This window comes from Muntiacus reevesi, chromosome 11, assembly GCF_963930625.1.
Source record: "Muntiacus reevesi chromosome 11, mMunRee1.1, whole genome shotgun sequence".
NCBI lineage: Eukaryota > Metazoa > Chordata > Mammalia > Artiodactyla > Cervidae > Muntiacus > Muntiacus reevesi.
In genome coordinates, this window is record NC_089259.1 from 69,172,924 (window position 1) to 69,194,867 (window position 21,944).

General features: G+C 41.4%; 1 protein-coding gene across 2 annotated transcripts in view; it reads right to left on the minus strand.

Moving 5' to 3' along the window:
* LOC136144514 (ATP-binding cassette sub-family C member 4-like) overlaps nt 1-21,944 on the minus strand; it is a 195,078-nt gene that overhangs the window by 143,552 nt on the left and 29,582 nt on the right. For both annotated transcript variants that reach the window (XM_065902420.1, XM_065902419.1), the window contains exons 8-11: nt 21,186-21,435; nt 12,692-12,793; nt 7,700-7,789; nt 5,936-6,127 (exon numbers count right to left, since the gene is read on the minus strand). In XM_065902420.1, coding sequence (XP_065758492.1) covers nt 5,936-6,127; nt 7,700-7,789; nt 12,692-12,793; nt 21,186-21,435 — 634 coding nt within the window. The remainder of the gene's footprint in view (nt 1-5,935; nt 6,128-7,699; nt 7,790-12,691; nt 12,794-21,185; nt 21,436-21,944) is intronic.

A 21,944-nucleotide genomic window follows, 5' to 3' on the forward strand; every position in this document is an offset into this window, starting at 1 on the left:
GGGGAAGAACAGGGTCTCCGTTTACTGAGTTGGAGAAGATGCTGGATACAGGCTTAGGAGACTTCACTTGTGGACAAGCTGAGATAACCTCTCAGTATTGTCATGGTGCAGCTGGACATGCAAGTGTAAAGGTCTGTGCTAGAGACACAGGTGTAAGAGCTGGTGGCCCAGGCTGGTGAAGGCACAGGACTTGTTTTATCAGGGAATGAGTGTGTCTTCAACTGGACATTTTGCTGATCTCAGCCTCAGCTTCCCACTTTCAGAGAAGGGATAACACCTGACCCAAGTCCTCACAGTGATACTTAAGGCAAGTGACAGAGTGACAGACAAGGTCTGAACAAGAAATGGGAGCAGAAAGAGCAAGTTGGGCAGGAAAACCAAAAGGAAAGAAACACTGTGCTCAAGGAACACCCAGAAAACCAGCTGAACTAAGTAGATGTTTGTTTGTGGACACAGGAAAAACTCAAAGCTAAGAAGGAAATGAAGTTGTAACTTGAAGATCTGGGAATCAATCAAAAGTTATAAATGAATATTATTTAAGAAGTAAATAGACAAATCAGCCTATTTTTTCCCAGAGTATCATGGGGAAAAAAAGAAAAGATGACAAGAACATTCCCAAAATAACAATATAAAAATCAGGCTTAAGTTACACAGTATTATATTAGAGGTCTTAGGTTGCCTGTAGTTATCACTTGGCACATTTTGACATAGGCAGTTTGTTTGGAGTTTTATCTGCTAAACCCCTCAGGCATCAACCTAGGATGCACAGCAGTACATTTCTGCAGATGAAGCCCTCACTCAAGCCCTTACTTCTGCAGTTCCTTTCTGCAGATGAAGCCCTCACAATTTATCATTATTTCACCTTCTTTCTTTCTTGAGCTCAGAAATTAATACTATCTCTTGCTTTTGCTTTTCATTTAAAAAAAAAAAATGAGCTATGTTTTTAGCCTCACACACACACACACACACAGAATTACTTGGCCTCTCACTTTTGACAGTCCTTGCAAACTGTTCCACTTAGTTTTTAAGCTTTGATTTTCTGTTGTTCAAGTGGTTTTCTTCTTAAAATAGCACTGTGTTGTAATATACCAATCTTAACCACATTCTAGAAAAGGCACTTGTGGCCTCTCTTTCCAGGACATAAGAAACTATCCCCGAGTCAGGTAGTAATACTTCAAGAGTGTTGTTGACCCTGCAAAGTATTTATGAACAAGCCACCAAGAGGAAAAACACTTTGGAGGATTTGAAGTAAAACAAATTCAAGCTGATTTCTCAGTCACCATTTTCTGATTAGATTAAAGAGGAAAATCTTGAGTTGAGAATATGTTACAGCTCCTTCCACTGACAGGAATGTGCTCTAATTCATGTTTGTTATTCTAAGTTCAGTTCAGTTCAGTCCCTCAGTCATGTCCAACTCTTTATGACTCCATGGACTGCAGCACGCCAGGCTTCCCTGTCCATCACCAACTCTCAGAGCTTACTCAAACTCATGTCCATTGAGTCAGTGATGCCGTCCAAACATCTCCTCCTCTGTCATCCCCTTCTAAGTTATTTTTATTATTATATTATTATAAGTTAAATATAACCAATTCTCACTGAACAGCAGGCACACACACTAGAAGCAAACTAGGAAATGAAGGTGCAGGCTTGGTGCCCTCTGCCTAGAAGCATGTCAAGGGCCTTCAGTGATGGAGGAGACCTACAGTAGAGACACCACGGAGCAGACTGCTGAAGTGGTTATGCCAGCGTGACATGAGGCCCTGGCACAGGAGGATGGACTCATGTCAAGCGGTGGGAAGGACACACCTCCCTTCACAGCTTTTCTTCCACGTGGAATCGCCCCTCCTCTCACGTCCTGTCAATATCCCGCCCATCTTTCCAGGCTCAGCCCAAACACACTCTCCCATGAAACCATCCTGGACTCATCTCTTCCTGCTGGGTTCCTAAGGCTCTGTTTACATCTCTCATCTCTCATCTCTCATGAAGGACTGTCTTATTCTGCTCCATCATTCGTACACATGCACACAGCTTCTCTCAGCTCCTGGGGGTAAGATCTGTGCACCAAGCTCTGTGCTGGACCCTGATGATGATTATCACTAATCCCCAAAACAAACTCACAGGAACTACTGGCCCCATTTCACAGATGAGGTAACTGAGACTGAGTGAGGTCACATCACTGGTCTGAGGACAGTCAGCTGTTAAACAGAAGAGCAGGAATCTGAACAAGGTCATGTCAGTTCACAGCCTTATGCTCTTTCACGTCATGCTGCCCAGGTGATGACTGAAGAGTATATTTGAAATGAAGGCAATACTAATTCAAGACTTTAAGTCCTCTACACCTAGACACAGAAGGATCAACACACTTATTAACCTAAGATTTTCAAGGAAATCTGAAAAGAAAATGTCCAAATGTGGGAAAATATTAAACTAGCATTTATCAACATGATGCCTTTAAAAACTAGAATTTATCAATTTGATACCTTTAAATATATATTGACTAAATATTTTCAGAAGCCTCCCAGTGGTTAAAGATAACATGTAGACAAATGTTACATACTACATTGCTTATATTATGGTAACAGAATATTGTTATTATTGATTTATATAATGTACAATGTGTAGAGCAGCTATAGAAATAGCAAATGAAACAGTGTAAGTTAAATATTCAGATACCTTCTTTCTTACATATCACATTTTATATTTGTAATTTTACCAAAAACTGGCTGAGCTTATAATTAAAAATTAATTTATTTTCAAAATCATTCTACTACCTACAGAGTGCTTGTTATGTCCCTAGCAATCAGGTCTTTAAAATCACAACCACATTTCATCCTCAAAACAACCTCATGAGGTTGATAGTTTTATTATCTCCATTTTACAGGTGAAGAAACAGGCTTGTAAGGATCAATTAGCCAAACCACACACCTGATCAACAGAGAGACTGGGACTCAATTCCTGAACCTTCTGATTCCTAGACCTTGAAGTTTATGTCATCAACCTGAATCTATGTTGCCAATGTGATTACTTCATGTCTCCCTAATTTGTTACAGAAACATTTTCAGCTCAATGAACGTAAAGGATTACTTCAATTAGATCTGGTATAATACATCTAGTTGTTATTAACAGATGTAATATAAAAAGTGCTTGGTTTTTGGTTTTTTTTTTTTAATTTTTTATTTTTCAGTGGGTTTTGTCATACATTGATATGAATCAGCCATAGAGTTGGTTTTTGTTTTATCTTCCAGATTTGGAGGAGGTGGGAATAGGAAGAAGAGTAAGGAGAAACTTTTTTTATATTTATATGGATGGATGGATGGGTGGATGGATGGAGAGAAAAAGGTTAGAATAGTAATAATAATAGCCACCATTTACTGAAATCCTGACTTGTTTGCATTTCACAGGCATGACCTATAGCCTTTACAGTAATTTCACCCCTCCTCCATTTAATAAAAAGGAAACTGAGACAAACACCTGGAGTTACTACTCAGAACGGTTTCTCTCCAAAGGCTAAGCCCTTTCTACTACATGCCATCTCTGTCTACATGCCAGGCTGACTCCAGGATGCCACTATTTCCTGTGATTTCCTTATGTCTATCCACTGATACCTGGAATCCAAAAGGAGATAAGCAGAGCCTCTCATAACTTACTAAGTGGTTCCCAGGTGTTGTAAAGTCCTTGCTGACCCCTTACTAATCAGACACATGGATGACATTTCACAGCAGCAGCAAAACCTCTTGGAAACCCTCTGACCCAATGTCCTCATTTTGCTGCAGAAACATTAGAGGCCCATGCAGGTGACAAGACATGTCCAAAGTGACAGCAGGCAAGTGATCAAGTCAGGGTCAGGGCTCTGCTCTCTGTTACTTCTCTACCCTGACCCTCCCTTCCTGCCAAGAAGGAAATGTGCACGAGGGGTCCTGATTCCATGTCCCAACTACACAGAGAACAGGAGAGCAGTCCATGTTTATAAACATCACATCATATACAGAAGAAGCTCTGTGCAGCCCAGTCCTGCAGGGCCCCTTCCCACCAGAGTCTGTGCTGCACAGACGCCCCAGGGTGGGTGAAGCCCCAGACACTGTCCACATTGCTCCCATGAGGCTGCAGCAAAGCATCGGCCCCAGGATCTGAACTTGAGCTGCAAATGTAGAGATGAGGTGTCTCACCTCTCCAGGCCTCAGTTTTATTAACTATAAAACAAAGAAGGGAATATCAAAGCCACTCATAAAGAATGAATAACTCAAAAACATTGCTGTGTGTGTGCATGCACATGTGTGAAAGAGAAAAGTGATTTGCACGTGAACTCTAAATAAATGGGAGCTACTCTTCTCACTGTTCTACAGTTGCTTTCCCTTCTTTACTTATACGGTATCTATACCATTTAATAAATATCTAGCTCATCCCTGCTAATTTGACATCATCTCTGCAAATGGACAACCACCCGTGAACAAGAACCCAGAATAAAGAAATAAGTCCATTAAACAAGCAATTCTGTTTGTCCATATCACTGTAAAATGCTGCTCACCTGATTCAGGGTTTCCCTGGTGGCGCTAGTGGTAAAGAACCCACCTTCCAATGCAGGAGACATAAGAGACCCAGGTTCATCCCTGTGTTGGGACGATCCCCTGGAGGAGAGCATGGCAACCCACTCCAGTATTCTGGCCTGCAAAATCCCATGGACAGAGGAGCCTGGTGGGCTATCGTCCATAGGGCTGCAGTCAGACACGACTGAAGTGACTTAGCAGGCACACACACCTGATATAACTAACCTATGATGTTCAAGCCATTGTTTGAAGAGAATTACAATTTTCTCAGAAAGCAAGTTTGGAGCCTTCAATACCACACCTTTGAAAATCTGTCCCTGCTTTTCCTCACAGTACAAAAGAACAGTCAGATGTCCAGACTGAACTGAACAGACCCCAGGGGGAGACCATTAATGCTATTATTCACTGATTTTTACAACCTGAGAAAGTAACATAGTATTTAATATTATTTAACCTTTTCCTTTCTTTTTGCCAAATTGCATTCTCCTATCAGTTTAGTTCTCATTATTTATTCACTAATCTTACTGAAATACCAACATACAGTTTAAACCTTTCATCCCACCATTTTCTGTGAAACTCAATGTCATTTCTGAAAATAATCTCTCCCGCAGTGAAATGATGCAGTATTAAAAAGAAATTTTAAACCATTCCAGTTTCCTTAAATAATGAATTACAAGTCAAAGATGAAGGGGAGTGAGAAATTCACAGACTGAAAGGGACCAAGGAGGCATCTGTCAAGTGCAGGGGGTAGACCTTGTGTGGATTCCAACAATGGTGAAGGAGGTTTCTCAGTGAGATGATCGACAGCATGTAACCACAGACCAGAAGTTGGTAATACTCAGGAATTTGAGGTATTTTTCAGGTGAAATAAAGTAGTGATTTTTTCCCAAAGCTTTCCTGTCTTTTAGAGAAAACTAATGAAATGTTTACAGATGAACTAATCTGAGGTCTAAGATCTGCTCCACAATACTCTGGGGTGGGAGTGGGGCTGGCAGAGGGCAGGGGTAGAGATGCAGTGAGACTGGCCACCAGCTGATCCTAGCTGAAGCTGGAGGGGCTGGTGGGGTACATAAGGGTTCATTACACCATGCTGTCTATTTTCATAAAATTTTGTAACTTTCCATTTTAAAAAGTTGAAAGTGAATGAAACTTCACAGAAAGAAACAAGCACCCCCTCCAGAAAAGGTATTCTGTAAGTGTCATTATCCCATAAGGATTAAAATGGCAGCATATGTAAATATGCCTGCATATTTACCCAGAAGACCAACATAAATATTAAGCAACATTCAAAAATCCATTTTTTGAAAAAAGATTTTTTAACAAACCTGGTAGTTTAAACCACTATCATCATTTGAAATTCAAGTATATGCAACTCAGAAGTCATTACTCACCTCTTCCAAGGCACAAGCCCTTATTACTTTTTCATATCGTTCTTTTTCATATTTCTTCCCAAATAAAATGTTACTCCTCACAGTTCCTGAGAACATCCAGGGCTGCTGAGAAACATACGCAATCCTCCCGTGCACGCTGACCTTCCCCTGGCTCGGGGGCAGCTCCCCCAGCACAGAGCTTAACAGTGACGACTGCAACAGAGGACAACACACACAGGTGAACAGGCAGCACTAAGGAGGGAACACGCCCCGCAGCACAGCCGACCCCACCCTGGTGCTTGATACAGGATAGAACCCTTTCCTTCAGAACAGGATAAAGTACAGCCCTCGCAGTTGAGACTGAGAAAAGAAAGAAAGAAAATAACACTAATGAAAATTTGTTTTTGAAATGAAAACAATGGCTGAGAAGGAATATATTAATAGCATAAACTATCTACTCTGCCCACGTATCCCCCAAATTAAATTCTACTCAGCAAAGAATAATTAAGAATGTTAACATCCTTGTCTAGCAGAGCAACCCAGCAGGATGTGTATTTCTTGCGTCTGATGTTTAGTGCAGTTGCTCCTGCATCTGGGTATCCTTTTCTTGGCACGTATTCTTAAAATACTAGGTGTGACAAATATATCCAAAGATGATTAATTGAAAGAAGTCTGAAGTGAGTTCTGTCTGCAGAGCAAAAGTCCATCATAGAGGAAATCAGCACCCTTTCATGTACACATTCCACATTTTAAAAGATAACTTTTTTTATTTATTTACTTTTAGTTATTTTTTTCATTTATTTTTTACAATGTCATGTTGGTTTCTGCCATACCACATTCTAAGTTTATTTATTGTTGCTTGCCCTGGCTCTTCATTGCAGTGCACAGGGGTTTTCTTGTTGAGGAGCACAGGCTCTAGTCAGCAGGCTTCAGCAGTTGCGGCCTGTGGGCCCAGTAGTTGCAGCTCCCAGGCTCCAGAGCACAGGCCCAACAGTCATGGTGCACAGGCTTAGTTGCTCTCGAACATGTGGAATCTGCCCAGCCCAGGGAAGATTCCTGTGTCTCCTGAGTTGGCAGGCAGACTCTTTTATCACTAAACCACCAAGGAAGCCCACATCCCACAATAGATTTCTGTATTTTGTTGTTTCAGACCAAGTGCATTTGCAAATTTCCTCCAAATCTTCAACATCACTCAGACGTGGTATCTGTGTATCCACACCATCAGAGCGCTCACCTCTGGGAAGAAATAATATGTCGGTGTATCTGTCTCACCCCAGTACCTGGTTGCCTCTGAAAAGGAGAGAGTCAGGGACTTGCTCACATCTGTACCTATGTGTCTGGCACGTGGCTGCACATTCACTACACGTGCACTGAGAGGATCACGTCAAGTCACACAAGGAAATGCTCAAAGCTTCCGGTAAGTGTCTTTATGACCTCCAGATTTCCTGGAAGGGCCACTAAGATAAAAAGAAGCTCCCATTGTCTCGGTCCATCCTGAACAGCAGTCAAATAGATAATTTCCTTCACTGAGACGTCAAAATTCCCCACAAACAGCTCCCAACTCTGCCATGTGAAGCACCAAGAAGAAAAACAGTGCTCATTTATCCAGATTTTATTTGAACACAAACCTTTCTTGTAAAATGAATGTTCCATGGAACACACCTAGAGAAATACTTTTCTAGATATACTCAATTCAAACTGTGTCACATAGCTCTGGGCTCAACTCTGAGAATTTAACAGGAGCTGTAGCATTGCATCAAGCTGACAAAAGGCATCATAACTTACCTTTCCTGCTCCCACAGGTCCGACCACAGCTAACAGTTCACCAGGTCTGACAGTAAAGGAAAGGCCTCGTAGGGTTGGGGTCTCTGATGCCTACAAATTAAAGTTTATAAAAATGTACCTATTTCAATAAAGTAACACAAACTGTTTTACAAAGTGGAAAAGAAAACAATAGTCAACATAATTAATATGCAAAATATAGCCCACATTTTTCTCTTTCCTATTTTAAGATACTGTGTCCTGAAGGCCTCTGATCAAATCTTATCTCTTGAGGCAGCTTTAACTGACTTTATGAAGTTTCCTTTTTTTTTTTTTTTTTTTGCTAGATTCCCATATGGACAGAAGAATGTTCCAAGTACTGCACAATTGCACTAATTTCACATACTAGCAAAGTAACACTCAAAATCCTTCAAACTAGGCCTCAGCAATACATGAACTGAAAATTTCCAGATGTACAAACTGGATTTAGAAAAGGCAGAGGAACCAGAGATCAAATTGCCAACATCTGTTGGATCATAGAAAAAAAGATAATTCCAGAAAAACATCTACTTTTGCTTCATTGACTACATTAAAGCCTTTGACTGTGTGGATCACAACAAACTGTGGAAAACTCTTAAAGAGATAGGAACACCAGACCAAGTTACCTTGTCACCTGAGAAACTTGTATGCTGCACAAGAAGCAACAGTTGGAAACCAATGTGGAATAACGGACTGCCTCAAAATCAGGAAAGAAGTATGTCAAGACTGTACTGTCACCCTGCTAACTTAACTTATATGCAGACTACATGATACAAAAATTACAGACTAGATGAATCACAACTGGAATATAGAATTCTGACAGAACTATCAACAACCTCAGATATGCAAATGATACCACTCTAATGACAGAAAGTGAAGAGGAACTAAAGAGTTTCTTGATGAGGGTGAAGGAGGAGAGTGAAAAAGTTGGCTTAAAACTCAATATTCAAAAAACTAAGATCATGGCATCTAGTCCCATCACTTAATGGCAAATAGAAAGGGCAAAGGTGGAAATACTGGCAGATTTTATTTTCTTGGGCTCCAAAATCACTTCAGAAGTGACTGCAGTCATAAAATTCAAAGATGCTTGCTCCTTGGAAGAATACCTATGAAAAGCCTATTAAAAAGCAGAGACATTGCTTTGCTAATAAAGGTCCATATCATCAAAGCCATGGATTTTCCAGTAGTCACGTATGGATGTGAGAGCTAGACCATAAAGAAGGCTGAGTGCCAAAGTATTGATGCTTTCAAATTGTGGGGCTGGGAAAGACTCTTGAGAGACCCTTAACTGCAAGGAAATCAAACCAGTCAATCCTAAAGGAAATCAACCCTGAATGTACATTGGAAGGACTGATGCTGAAGCTGAAGTTCCAATACTTTGGCCACCTGATGCAAAGAGCCGACTCATTGGAAAAGACCCTAATGCTGGCAAAGATAGAGGGCAGGAGGAGAAGGGGACTACAGTGGATGAGATGGTTGGATGGCATCACTGACATGATGGACATGGGTCTGAACCAGCTCCAGGAGATGGTGAAGGACATGGAAGCCTGGCATGCTGCAGTCCGTGGGGTCTCAAAGAGTTGTCCATGACTTAAGGACTGAACAACAACAACAAAACACGGGGAATGAAGACATTAATTATGGCATCATGGGGCAGAGTGATAAAGCCTCAATTTTATATGTACTTCATGCATTTCTTGTCCTGACTAAACAGGGACAACAACAAAACATGGAGCTGTGCTATTTGTTGGGTGTACAATCCAACTCGAGGAAGATGGACAAAACCTCAGCATGTCAGGTGCAAGTAGATTTACTGCACAATCTATTAAGTTCTAAGGTAAAGAGAGTTAAGTGTGTTTGTGTCTTTACATGTACTAAGTATAAACAAAATTCTCAATAACTGTAAGTGTTCAAAAAAAACAGTGCTTATATGTGCTTAGTAAAATGTCTAAAAGATTAAAAGAACAAGTCCATGATAAAATGGTACAGAAAACACCTGCAGTGTGAGAGACCCAAGTTAGATCCCTGGGTTAGGAAGATCCCCTGGAGAAGGGAGTGGCAACTCACTCCAGTATTCTTGCCTGGGGACTCCCATGGACAGAGGAGCCTGTGGGCTCCTCCACGGGGTTGCAAAGTGTCAGATATGACTGAAATAACTGACACTTCATATTTCTGGATAAAAAGGTCTGGAAAATATTCTAAATGAAAAGTTTCTCTGGAAATAACTAAACCAATTATGAAACACTTACTAACAACAATTACTTTGAATCATCAAAAACCTACTCCATATTTAATAGGAATAAATAGGAATAAATATAGGAATAAATAGGAATAATAGGAATAAAAGCTCCCAAGGAGAAGCTAGACTTTAATACATGAGAAATATGTTTTAAGTTTCTCTTATTATCTGACACCTATGGTTCCTATTGTACTAGTTTCCACTCGGTTATGAGAACAAAACAATGATCCACACTCAGATAATGACCCAGGTCAGTATGTCACAGCCCCTAGAGTCTGTCAGGGCCAGAGTTCATGCCCTGTTCAGGCTTCAGGATTGGGCACTGCTCAACCATGACCAGAAGGGGGAAGAACTTGACAGCCCAAGGGTTCTGGGAATCTGCCTCTCCATTATTCAGGATCAGGGGATAATGATTGAACAGGAATCAACAGTTGAGCCCCCACTCTGGGCCACACACAGTTTGAAACCCCTGCCCCATGATTTGAAGGCTCCCACATATATTTTAAAGCTTCAAGATTAAGACCAAGTTCCATCATTCCATGAATGAGACCTGGGTCCATGAGACCGTCCCCCTACCTGCCCACCTGGCTGTCTAGGGGAGCAGGTTACAGAGCTCATGTCTATCTCCTGCCTCCCAACGAGCAGGAGCTTCATTCAGACTCAGCTTTTCTCCAAAACCCCAATGTCTGTGCCCCTCCCCATCCCAAGGGCTGACTGGCTGGCGCGCGCGCTCTCTCTCTCTCTCATGACCTGAACTGACAGCCCCTAATCACTAATGACCCCGGCAAGGAGCACAGTCCTTCCATAGGCAAGGCCAGGACAACAAAACAGGCTGTTCTGTACTACAATGCGATTTGCACAGAAGTCTGAGAACAGGTTACTAAGATCTTGGAAGAAGAACAAAACAGCTCTTTTTTGTAATGTTTCATAGTTTACTACAAAAGAAATTTGGTAACAGATCATTCAAATATAAAGTCTGCCATTATAATGAAGTTTAAATGGTGATTTTCGTATATGTTTCAAGTGTAAAATACCAAGCAGGGGGTAAATCTATTGTATTCAAGTAGGAGACGCTGTCACATTTGATCAGGCACCCTGTGTGAGTTTCCGTGTGCAAACAGTATGGCAGATGTGATTTTATATATTTGAGAACATACTACTATTTTGTTGGTGGGTATGTGTGCTTAATCACTTAGTAGTGTCCAACTCTTTGTGACTGCATGGACCATAGCCTGCCAGTCTCCTCTGTTTCTCAGGGATGTCCCAGGTAAGAATATTGGAGTCGGTTGCCATTTCCTTCTCCAGAGGATATTCCTGACCCAGAGATGGAACCCAGATCTCCTGCATTGCAGGCGGATTCTTTACCTTCTGAGCCACCAGAGAAGCCTAATGGTGGGGATAGAAGGTGATGAATCAGAAGCAGGTGAACATGACGCAGATGGCACAACAGAGTCACAGGCATGAAAGGCAGGATGAGTCTACAGAGTCTGGACACTTGCTCTGTGACCCCCACTCTGACAGCTGCTGGGCCAGGAGCCTGCTCTGAATACAGAACCTCTGAAGCAGGCACCTCCTCCCCAAGACCCTATAGCCCTGAGGGTGGGAGCAGCTTATTATTATCATTAATCCCTGCATTGCCTTACTCACCACAATTTTGCCCTTTTGGCTCTTTCATCTCATATGTAACTAACTCGCTACATGGAACTCCCTCTCCCATGTCATAGGTTCTATTTTCCTGAGTAATCCACACTGATCCACGAGGATGTGCACAGAGGACCAGGGAACCAGGGGGAACGTTTCAGTCTTTGGTTAAAGGGATGCTTGGAGCGAGATATTTTGAGACTTCTTGAGATCAGTCTCTGTTATTTTTCCTATTTGTCTGAACTTCATAAATAAACCAAGTATTGGAAAATTGCCAATTCTCCCTGTCAACTTGCCACACAGTGGCTAAGTCCCTTTAGCTGGGAATCTCAGCTGCTCACGATGCCCACCTGCTGTCTTCTCCTGCCCCTGGCTGCCACCAAAGTAGCCAAAACCATCCAGCATCTCAGGATGGGGGAGACCCCACCCTATCCCACAGCCAAGATCCAAATCATGGCCTCCTTCAGTGTACAGTAAGAACATCAGGGCAAAAAACATACACTGATTCCTCAAAGCCTCTGGTCTGTAGCAACTGGTTATGTATTTGTTAGTTAACCCATTCAGTACTACAGCATTCTGTCTACTTTATCATCATAAGTAACCCCAAAGGATATTGCCGTGTTTAAAAACAGTTAAACCACTGATGCCCAAAATAGTAGATCTGGGTTTTCAAGAAAAGATGTATATATGCTGTGTAACTTTTGTTTAAGGTGATCCTATTGTATAGAACAGGGATTTACATTTGATATTTTGTAATAAAACATACATAATGGAAAATAAACTAAAATTTTAAAAAGAAGACTGCTATGTACTTTCAATTCAACATGTGCTAATACTTTGAAAGCTCTCTTGAAAATGAGATAGACAAAAAAAAAAAAATGAGATAGACAGCAACACGTCAAATGCCTCATGCTGACTTTATACTTAATCTCCATTCATTGCAAACTTTATTCCTGATTCTGAGAATTTTCATAACATATTTTCAGTAAATGGGCAAGTCACACTTACCAGTATGTGTAAAATCTCAAAATTCTCTGATAAATCTATGTCACAGTTGTCTTTTAGCAGTCACGATTCTGAAATGGATGGTCTCTTACCTTTTCCCAAAAAGCTGTTAAATCTTGCACGTCCACTATCATTTCACCATCTGATGGCAGCTGAGGGTAACACTGTGACATCTCATCAAGTGACAGAAAATTCTATAGAAAAAGGAAAGACTTAGATTATTTATACTGCAAGAACAAAGCACAAACAAAACAACTGCTTCTCTGGCATTTAAAAAAAAAAGTTTTATACATATCATTTATACTTACCTATCATTTTACAGCTGTATTTTATTAAGTCTTGGTTTACATAAGAAACACTATATAACATATATTACACATTATTATTATAGTATATGGTACATATAAGTATATAATATAGTATAACATATATATAATATAGTATATACGTACATATATATCATACGTGTGTGTGTGTGTGTGTGCATGTGTATAAAACAGATAAATAAAGAGTTCCTGGCCATGCAGCTATCTTTTCTACTTTCTCAACAAGTGTACTGGTTCCTCTCTAAGAAGAAAATATGGCTTCAAACTCCAGTACATTTAGAACCTGGACATTTCTACAGTTTTACTTTTATGTTACCAACAACAAACATGTGAGCTGGTAGGAAATTTTTCATAAACATTAACTGAATCCCACCATGTGCCAAGCACCATGCGACACTGCTAGGACACAGAGGAAGGCCTTTCCCAGGCCGTCAGGAAGCAGGTGGCACAGGACAGGCTGGGAACACAAGACCAACAACAGAGACTCTGAGTGCAAACCGTGCACACTCTGCTTTCCCCCTCATGTGTGTCAAATCCATATCACTGCTTATCATTAACTATCATTTAAGTCATCATTCTAAAAAGAAAATGCTCTTAAGTTTCTACACCTTAAAAAATATTTTACCAGTATCTATTCACATTTACTGCTCTTCTCCTTAGTCAATGCCCTCTCTCCTCCACAGCAGGAATGGCCACACTTCCCATTTCTTGTTATCTTCTACACCACTTAGCAGCTAATCAATGCAATTTAGCTAAATAAGACAAAGTCCTATGAACTGCTACAAAGCTGAAACACATATAACAAAACTCTCTCTTGTCTTGCAAATGCTAGACATAATTCAAAGAGGAAAGCTAGAGTGGTAGAGAAATTGAACAAACAATTTATACCACTCCCATTTCTCCAAGGTCCCCAAAACTGTGAGCATGAGGCAGAGACTGCTGGCTGTCCTCGAAATCTTCTCTCTTTCTTCTGAGGTAACAAACCCTAGATCTTAGCTGCATGTGGCAGCCTGGAAGAAGGCCCTCTCTCTCCAGAGTCCCAATCAGATAGGTACATCCATGTGACTAAATACAGGTTAGTGGAATGTGACAGCAACCAGGACCTTCTTCCACCCCATGGCCTGGGCCTTGGAGGCTGCCAGCGGGGTCAAGGTCACATGCAGTGGAATAATAAGAAATAAAGAACAGAAAGAGAAATTAAGGAAACAATCCTATTCACCATTGCAAAAAAAAGAATAAAATACTTAGGAATAAATCTACCTAAAGAAACAAAAGATCTATATATAGAAAACTATAAAACACTGATGAAAGAATTCAAAGGTGACACAAATAGAGGGAGAAATATACCATGTCCATGGATTGGAAGAATCAATATAGTGAAAATGAGTATATGACCCAAAGTGATCTATAGATTCAGTGCAATCCCTATCAAGCTACCAATGGTATTTTTCACAGAACTAGAACAAATAATTTCACAATTTATATGGAAATACAAAATAACCTTGAACAGCCAAAGCAATCTTGAGAAAGAAGAATGGAACTGGAGGAATCAACCTGCCTGACTCCAGACTATAGTACAAAGCTAAGTCATCAAGACAGTATGATACGAGCACAAAGACAGAAATATATATCAATGGAACAAAATAGAAAGCCCAGAGATAAATCCCCACACCTTTGGACACCCAATCTTTGACAAAGGAGGCAGAAAAATACAATGGACAAAAGACAATCTCTTTAACAAGTGGTGCTGGGAAAACTGGCCAGCCTCCTGTAAAAGAATGAACTAGAACACTTTCTAACACCATACACAAAAATAAACTCAAAATGGGTTAAAGATCTAAATGTAAGATCAGAAACTATAAAACTCCTAGAGGAAAACATAGCCAAAACACTCTCTGACATAAATCACAGCAAGATCCTCTATGACCCACCTCCCTGAGTAAAAGAAATAAAAGCAAAAGTAAACAAATGGGACCTAATTAAACTTAAAAGCTTTAGCACAATGAAGGAAACTGTAAGCAAGATGAAAAGACAACCTTCAGAATGGGAGAAAATAATTGCAAGTGAAGTAACTGATGAAGAATTAATCTCAAAAATATACAATGAGCTCACGCTGCTCATTACCAGAAAAGTAAATGACCCAATCAAAAAATGGGCCAAATAACTAAACAAACATTTCTCCAAATAAGATAAACAGATGGCTAACAAACACATGAAAAGATGCTCAACATCACTCATTATCAAAGAAATGCAAATCAAAACCACAATGAGGTACCATCTCATGCTGGTCAGAATGGCTTCTATCAAAAAGTCTACAAACAATAAATGCCAGAAAGGGTGCAGAGAAAAGGGAATCCTCTTACATTGTTGGTGGGAATGCAAGCTAGTACAGCCACTATGGATAAGAGTGTGGAGACTCCTTAAAAAACATGACACAGAACTACCATACTACCCAGCAATCCCACTGCTGGGCATACACACCGAGGAAACCAGAATTGAAAGAGATATGCATACCCCGGTGTTCATCGCAGTGCCGTATACAATAGCCAGGACATGGAAGCAACCTAGATGTCCGTTGACAGATGAATGGATAAGAAAGTTGTGGTACATATACACAATGGAATATTACTCAGCTATTAAAAATGCATTTGAATCAGTTCTAATGAGGTGGATGAAATATAACCTATTATACAGAGTGCTAAGATGCTCATGTTTGTGAATATTTCTCCCCTAGAAAAGAATGTCTCCAAGTCCCTCAACTCCCTATGGTTTGCCTCCAAGGTGCGGTCACTACTAGCCCCATCCCCATCAGGCTTCCTGCTGATTGTAGGCTTCTCCACCCTGACCCTGCTGTCCTTCAGGCCAGTGGGTACATTCATCCAGAAAGGATATACATTTGCCAGGCATTTAACTATTGATTTTTGGGGGGCTTTAATTAAGTTTTTAAAACTAGACAGTTGAAAGGTCAAACCTATATAGAAAGCTGTATACAAGTGAGATTTAACCACCACCCCATCCACTTCATTCTCCCCACCTTTCCTAGTAGTCATTTTCATCATTTATCCTTTTACTTCTCCTCTCAATGTTTCTTTTTGCAAATACAAGCAATATGCATGGGATTTCCCTCTTTCTTACATAAGACATCTCTTCCCCTCTCTCTCATATATTATATGTTGTCCTGCATTTTTTTTTTTTTTTTTTGGATTAACAAGACAGCCTTAAGGAAGGGGTGGTGGCCAGGAGAGTGGGGGTTAAAGAAAAAAAACAGACAGCCCCAGGATGACTCCCCACCAGCAGACAGAGATCATCCCATTATTTTTACATTTGCCTAGGACTCCACTGTATAAATGCACCAAAGTTTATCCACCAGTTCCCTCTACTGGACACTTGGATTCTTTCTACCTTTTTACCATTACAAACAAGCCTATGTTGACTAACCTTATACATATCATTTTATATTTGCTTGGTTACATCTAAGTATACAGAGAGAGATCCTCTGAAATGGGATTCCTGGATCAAAGACATACAGGTTTTTCAGGCTATTCCAAATAGATAGTGTGAATTTAGGCTCCAGTCCCCACAAGGGTCAGCTGTGTCCATGCTATGAATTCTTTAAGAAACATAAGCTTCCTCTACAAGAGTTAAATCAGGAAGTTTCTTGATAGACTGCCTTGGAGGGTAATGTGTCCCTCTGATAACTCATTTTCCCGAGGATAAAGCTTTGCGAAGCTTTCTGGCTTTATTCAGGGTCTCAGATCGCACGTGCTCCTTTGTGCCCTTGCTGCCGTGAAGTCATCAGCCACCTTAGAGCCCTGCTGTGGTCTTCTGCTTTAATCAGGATTTCCCTTGCCATCTTACAAGTTCAGTTAAAGTTCTACCAACATCATTAATGCCCAACAACATGAACTCTTTGATATCCTCTAATACCCAGTTTAGAGGGTATAGTGGCTTTCCCAGTGGCTCAGAGAGTAAAGAATCTGCCTGCAATGCAGAAGACCTGGGTTTGATTCCTTGGTTGGGAAGATCCCCTGGAGAAGGAAATGGCAACCCACTCCAGTATTCTTGCCTGGAGAATCCCATGGACAGAGGAGCCTGGCAGGCTACAGTCCATGGGGTTGCAAAGAGTCAGACATGACTAAGCAACTAACACACACAGACATACGGAGTGAAGTAAGTCAGAAAGAGAAACACCAATATAGTATATTTACACATATATATGGAATTAAGAAAGATGATAACAATGACCTTATATATGAGACATCAAAAGAGACACAGATATAAAGAACAGACTTTTAGACTCTGTGGGAGAAGGCAAGGGTGGGATGATTTGAGAGAATAGCATTGAAACATGTATATTACCATATGTGAAATAGATGACCAGTCCAAGTTCAGTGCATGAAACAAGGCACTCAAAGCCGGTGCACTGGGACAACCCAGAGGGATGGGGTGGGGAGGGAGGTGGGAGGGGGTTCGGGATGGGGGACACGTGTACACCCGTGGCTGATTCATGTCAATGTATGGCAAAAACAACCACAATATTGTAAAGTAATTAGCCTCCAATTAAAATAAATATTTTTTTTTAAAAGAAAGAGTGAGTCTGGGTCCCTAACACCACAGAGGATCACACTAACCATAGAACTTATTATGAGATGAATTGGATCCCCACAAAAAAGATACACTGTGGTCCTAACCCAAGTTACCTCAAAATATGATTTTATTTGGATATTTAATTGCTATAAATGTAATCAATTAAAGTGAGATCACAGTGGAGTAGGGTGGGCCCTGAATCCAATATGACTGGTGCCCTTATGAGAGACACAGAGACTGATATACACCCAAAAAACATACCTGATGATGGAGACAGAGGCTGGAGTGATGGCAGTTACAAGTGAAGGAAAGCCAAGATTTGCCTAAAACCACTACTCAAAGCTAACAGAGGCAAGAAATTATGCTCCCTTATCAGATTCAGAGGGATCCTGACCCTGCTGACACCTTGATTTCAGACTTCTATCCTCCAGGGCTACGAAATAATGCATTCTTGCAGTTTTAAGCCACCTGGTTTGTGGTACTTTCTAACAGCAGTGCCAGGAAACCCACTCAGAGCCTCACAAGGATTCTTGCATGAGAGAAAAACAAATGGCCCCTGTAAGCAGCTTTAACATGGGTACCTCTGGGATGCACAGGCAAACTGAATCCTTACCAATAAGTGGGGAAACTGAAACAAGCATCTGAGGATGTTTTAGAAAGAAAACAACACATAAATACTAACCTATTACCTTATACATCTTGACATCCCATCTATCATGCCTCAGAGTCATAAATGTGATTGCAAACTTCTACTTCAAAAGAAGAACTGGTAAAACCTTAATGTGAAAACCATTGTGCAGAAAAAGAAAGACATGATCCTTACATTTCTGTCAAATGTCAGCTGGTGGAAGATGAGATTCATTCATTCCTTCCTCCTCTCATCCAAGCTCATTGAGAAGTTATCACAAGGCTCCTACCCTCCCTGAGAGAGTGGAGACTCCTACCCTCCCTGAACCCATGTCCACCAGGAGGCAGAATGGATGGGCGGTGGTCTGAGGACACGTTTGCAGACTTTGAACCACCACAGCCTGAGTTCTCTCTCTGCACCACCGCTCCCATGATCAGCCAGGTACCAGCTCTCACCTGTTCTGACACAATTCACATCTCTCCTAATTCTCTTTTCCTCTTGAAACAACATAATTTCAGAATCTTACTCACTATTAGCTATTTCAATAATGCAAGTTTTCTTTTTCTGGTTCCGTCCCCAGTCCTCCCCAACATCACTGACTCTATCCCAAGACAACTCCCTCCTGTTCTCCTTACAGCCCCTCAGAGAGTGTCCACCAGCTTAACACCCTCCCCCCACCTAAAGTGACCCACTAGCACCTAAGTCCACACTCCCCAGGTGGCCTCTGCCTGGACACCCTGATTACTGACCCCACACATCCTTCTGCGTCCATCTCAAATACTAACCATACTGAAACAAGCTCAGGATATCCCTAGCTGGCACTGCCCTTCCTACCTCTGAATCCCTGGAGTAATGCTAAGTCACACAGAGGGGAGACACTACATCATTCGTGTGCTTTACAGTCCCAACTCCAGTTAATACCGAGCCTCGCACTGTCAGCCCATAGTGGGCATCAGCTAAAGGAAGGAACACACTGCACAGTTATTCAAACCAGCCAACTACTGACTGCGTGACTACAGTCTTACATAGTCTACGCTAATACAGCAACAAGCAACAGGCTGGGACCTGGGACCCTGTGTGGGAGCGCTTGCACCTGGACAAATGTCTCCTTCAGCAACAAAATACAAAGAAATCGTAAGGGACTAAACATAACCGCATGCATGCAAAGGCAATCACGAACAGTAAGATATAAAAACACCAGAAGCCAACCGCCATTTCTGAGCTTCTGGGAGCAAAGAAGGGAGGATCTTGGCACATGGCACCTACAAGGAGGTGGGCAGACCACATAAGTCACCCCTGTGGCTCAAACCCCCAAACCTCCCCCACCCTCACCCCACTTAAGGAACTAGCCCACCCTTTTGAGTCAACAGGGGGCATTAGTTTCTTGCTTTTATACTTTGTGATGCAGCACAAGCCTCAAAAACCTTGCTTGAATTTATCATCTGGCCTATTATCAACTTCTATTGATTAAAAAGACCAAGGGCCCTGAAGAGTAATGTATATGTTATATATCTGGTCTGCTGCTGCTGCTGCTGCTAAGTTGCTTCAGTCGTGTCCGACTCTGTGCAACCCCATAAACAGCAGCCCACCAGGCTCCCTGGTCCCTGGGATTCTCCAGGCAAGAACAATGGAGTGGGTTGCCATTTCCTTCTCCAATGCATGAAAGTGAAAAGTGAAAGTGAATTCGCTCAGTCATGTCCAACTCTTAGCAACCCCATGGACTTCAGTCCACCAGGATCCTCTGTCCATGGGATTTTCCAGGCAAGAGTACTGGAGTGGGGTGCCATTGTCTTCTCCAATACCTGGTCCAGACAGAATAAAATACAGTTTCAGCTTAAGCATGTAACCAGGACATCAATACTCAGTCTGCATATACTAGAATAGAAATTCCTCACTTTCAAACACAAAAGAAAGAAAAGGAAAATTATGCCCTAAGTGAAGAACTAAATTTATTGAGCACTTGTCCACAAATAATAGCTCTGAGGGGGATAGATGTCATAGTCTTCAAACAGTTAAATGAGACCCCATTCAATACACGATCAGCTCATAAAGGCACCAGAAATGCTAACCGGATTTTTCTCGAGTAGGAAAGTATCAAGGCCAGAAAGGCAGCCAAAGAGACTGATTTCTCAGTGGCTGGTAATGCAAAGCCTAAAGCTGCTTTGTGAACAATATCACCTCAGAGACACATTTGATTGGATGTAGAACTCACTGAAGCCGTTTAGTGCTTTGAACTTAAGATCTTTTGCAATCCTACTGAAATCATCCAGTGCCAAGACCATGGGTACCCCTTCCTCACTTAGAGAAAAACAGAGAGACTTCTTGGGCTTATGAGGTCATAATAAATCACTCATTTTCACAGAGCCAATTTAATCTTCATTTTAAACAGAAATACTTGAGCACCTACTGTGTGTCAGGCCCTTGTCTTTGTGATAAAAATGATTTACCCCTGATTATTTAGGGACAGTTAGTTTTAAAAAGGAGACAATAGGTATGGTGGGAATCACACGTTTGAAAGGAAGAGGGCAGGTAGAGAAAGGCTTAGACACTAAGTAAAATAAGGACAAAAATACAGAGATCAGGAATCAATGAGAAAACATCTGTGGAGGAAAGAATCCATTTTTAAACACAGAGACATAAGTGAATCTGAGGCCCAGAGACCAGGGACTTCTCAGCAAGTCCCTCCCCTCCTGGCCCAGAGAGGAACCCTCGTCACCCCAGGACTGTGCACAGTCACTGCCTGGTCATTCCAGTCAGCACAGCAGATGCATCTGTTCACTCCTCCTGCATTTCAATCATCCTGCAGCCACCATTGCAGGTCAAGAGCATGTGTTGCTGCTATTTATACTACCAGCCCTAAACAAGCATGGATCTTATGATACTCTTAACGCACTTGACCTAAGAAATACAGACATTTTGGAAAGACTGCCAGCTTGGCACTGAAAGAGTTAAATCTCACCTAACTGGCACCCAGTGACACCACATAAAAGGAGGCATTTTAGGTAAAATCTGTCTATAACTTTTAAAAGTTATTTTTCACTAAACCTTGATTCTTTGGATGCTGACGACGGCCTCTGACACCTTCTCAACGGCCATGGGGAAGTAGAAGGTGCTAGAAAATCGCAGAGCTTCAAACAGCATCACCACCATGAACACTTGGCTGCCTGTGATCAGGCTGTCACGGAGCTCATTACTGACGAAGGTGACAAAAATCATTATTTTGCTCACAGTGAAAAATGATGCCAAATTCATTCCCCTAACGTAGGAACTTCTCAGAATCTTGGAAATTTCCTTCCTGGAAAAGAAAGTAGGACTTAAGTTTTATAAGAAGTATCAACATACAAGACATGGATTCAGTGCCCCGTGTGAGTTGCCCCACAAAGGTGCAAAGTCAGAGGTAACAAGGTGGGGTCAGAGAAATGCTCATCAGATATTTAAATGAAAGATGGAGAAACATCCTACAAACATGAAGCAAAATAAAAGGAACAGTATTTTCGTAGCTCCGTTTGAAATGAATAATAGTGACTCATGAACTTTCCTGGTGGTAAAGAATTCACCTACAATGCAGGAGACATGGTTTCAATCTCTGGATTAGGAACATCCCTTGGAGGAGGAACTGGCAACCCACCTCAGTATTCTTGCCTGAGAAAGCCCACTGACAGAGGAGCTTGGCAGGCTACAGTCCATGGGGTTGAAAAGAGTGGGACATGACTGAGTGACTAAGCATGATGACAATGAAGAATAGTGATTCATACAGTTTGGCTCAACACAGGTACACCCAATCTCTATAATTCCCCCCCATAT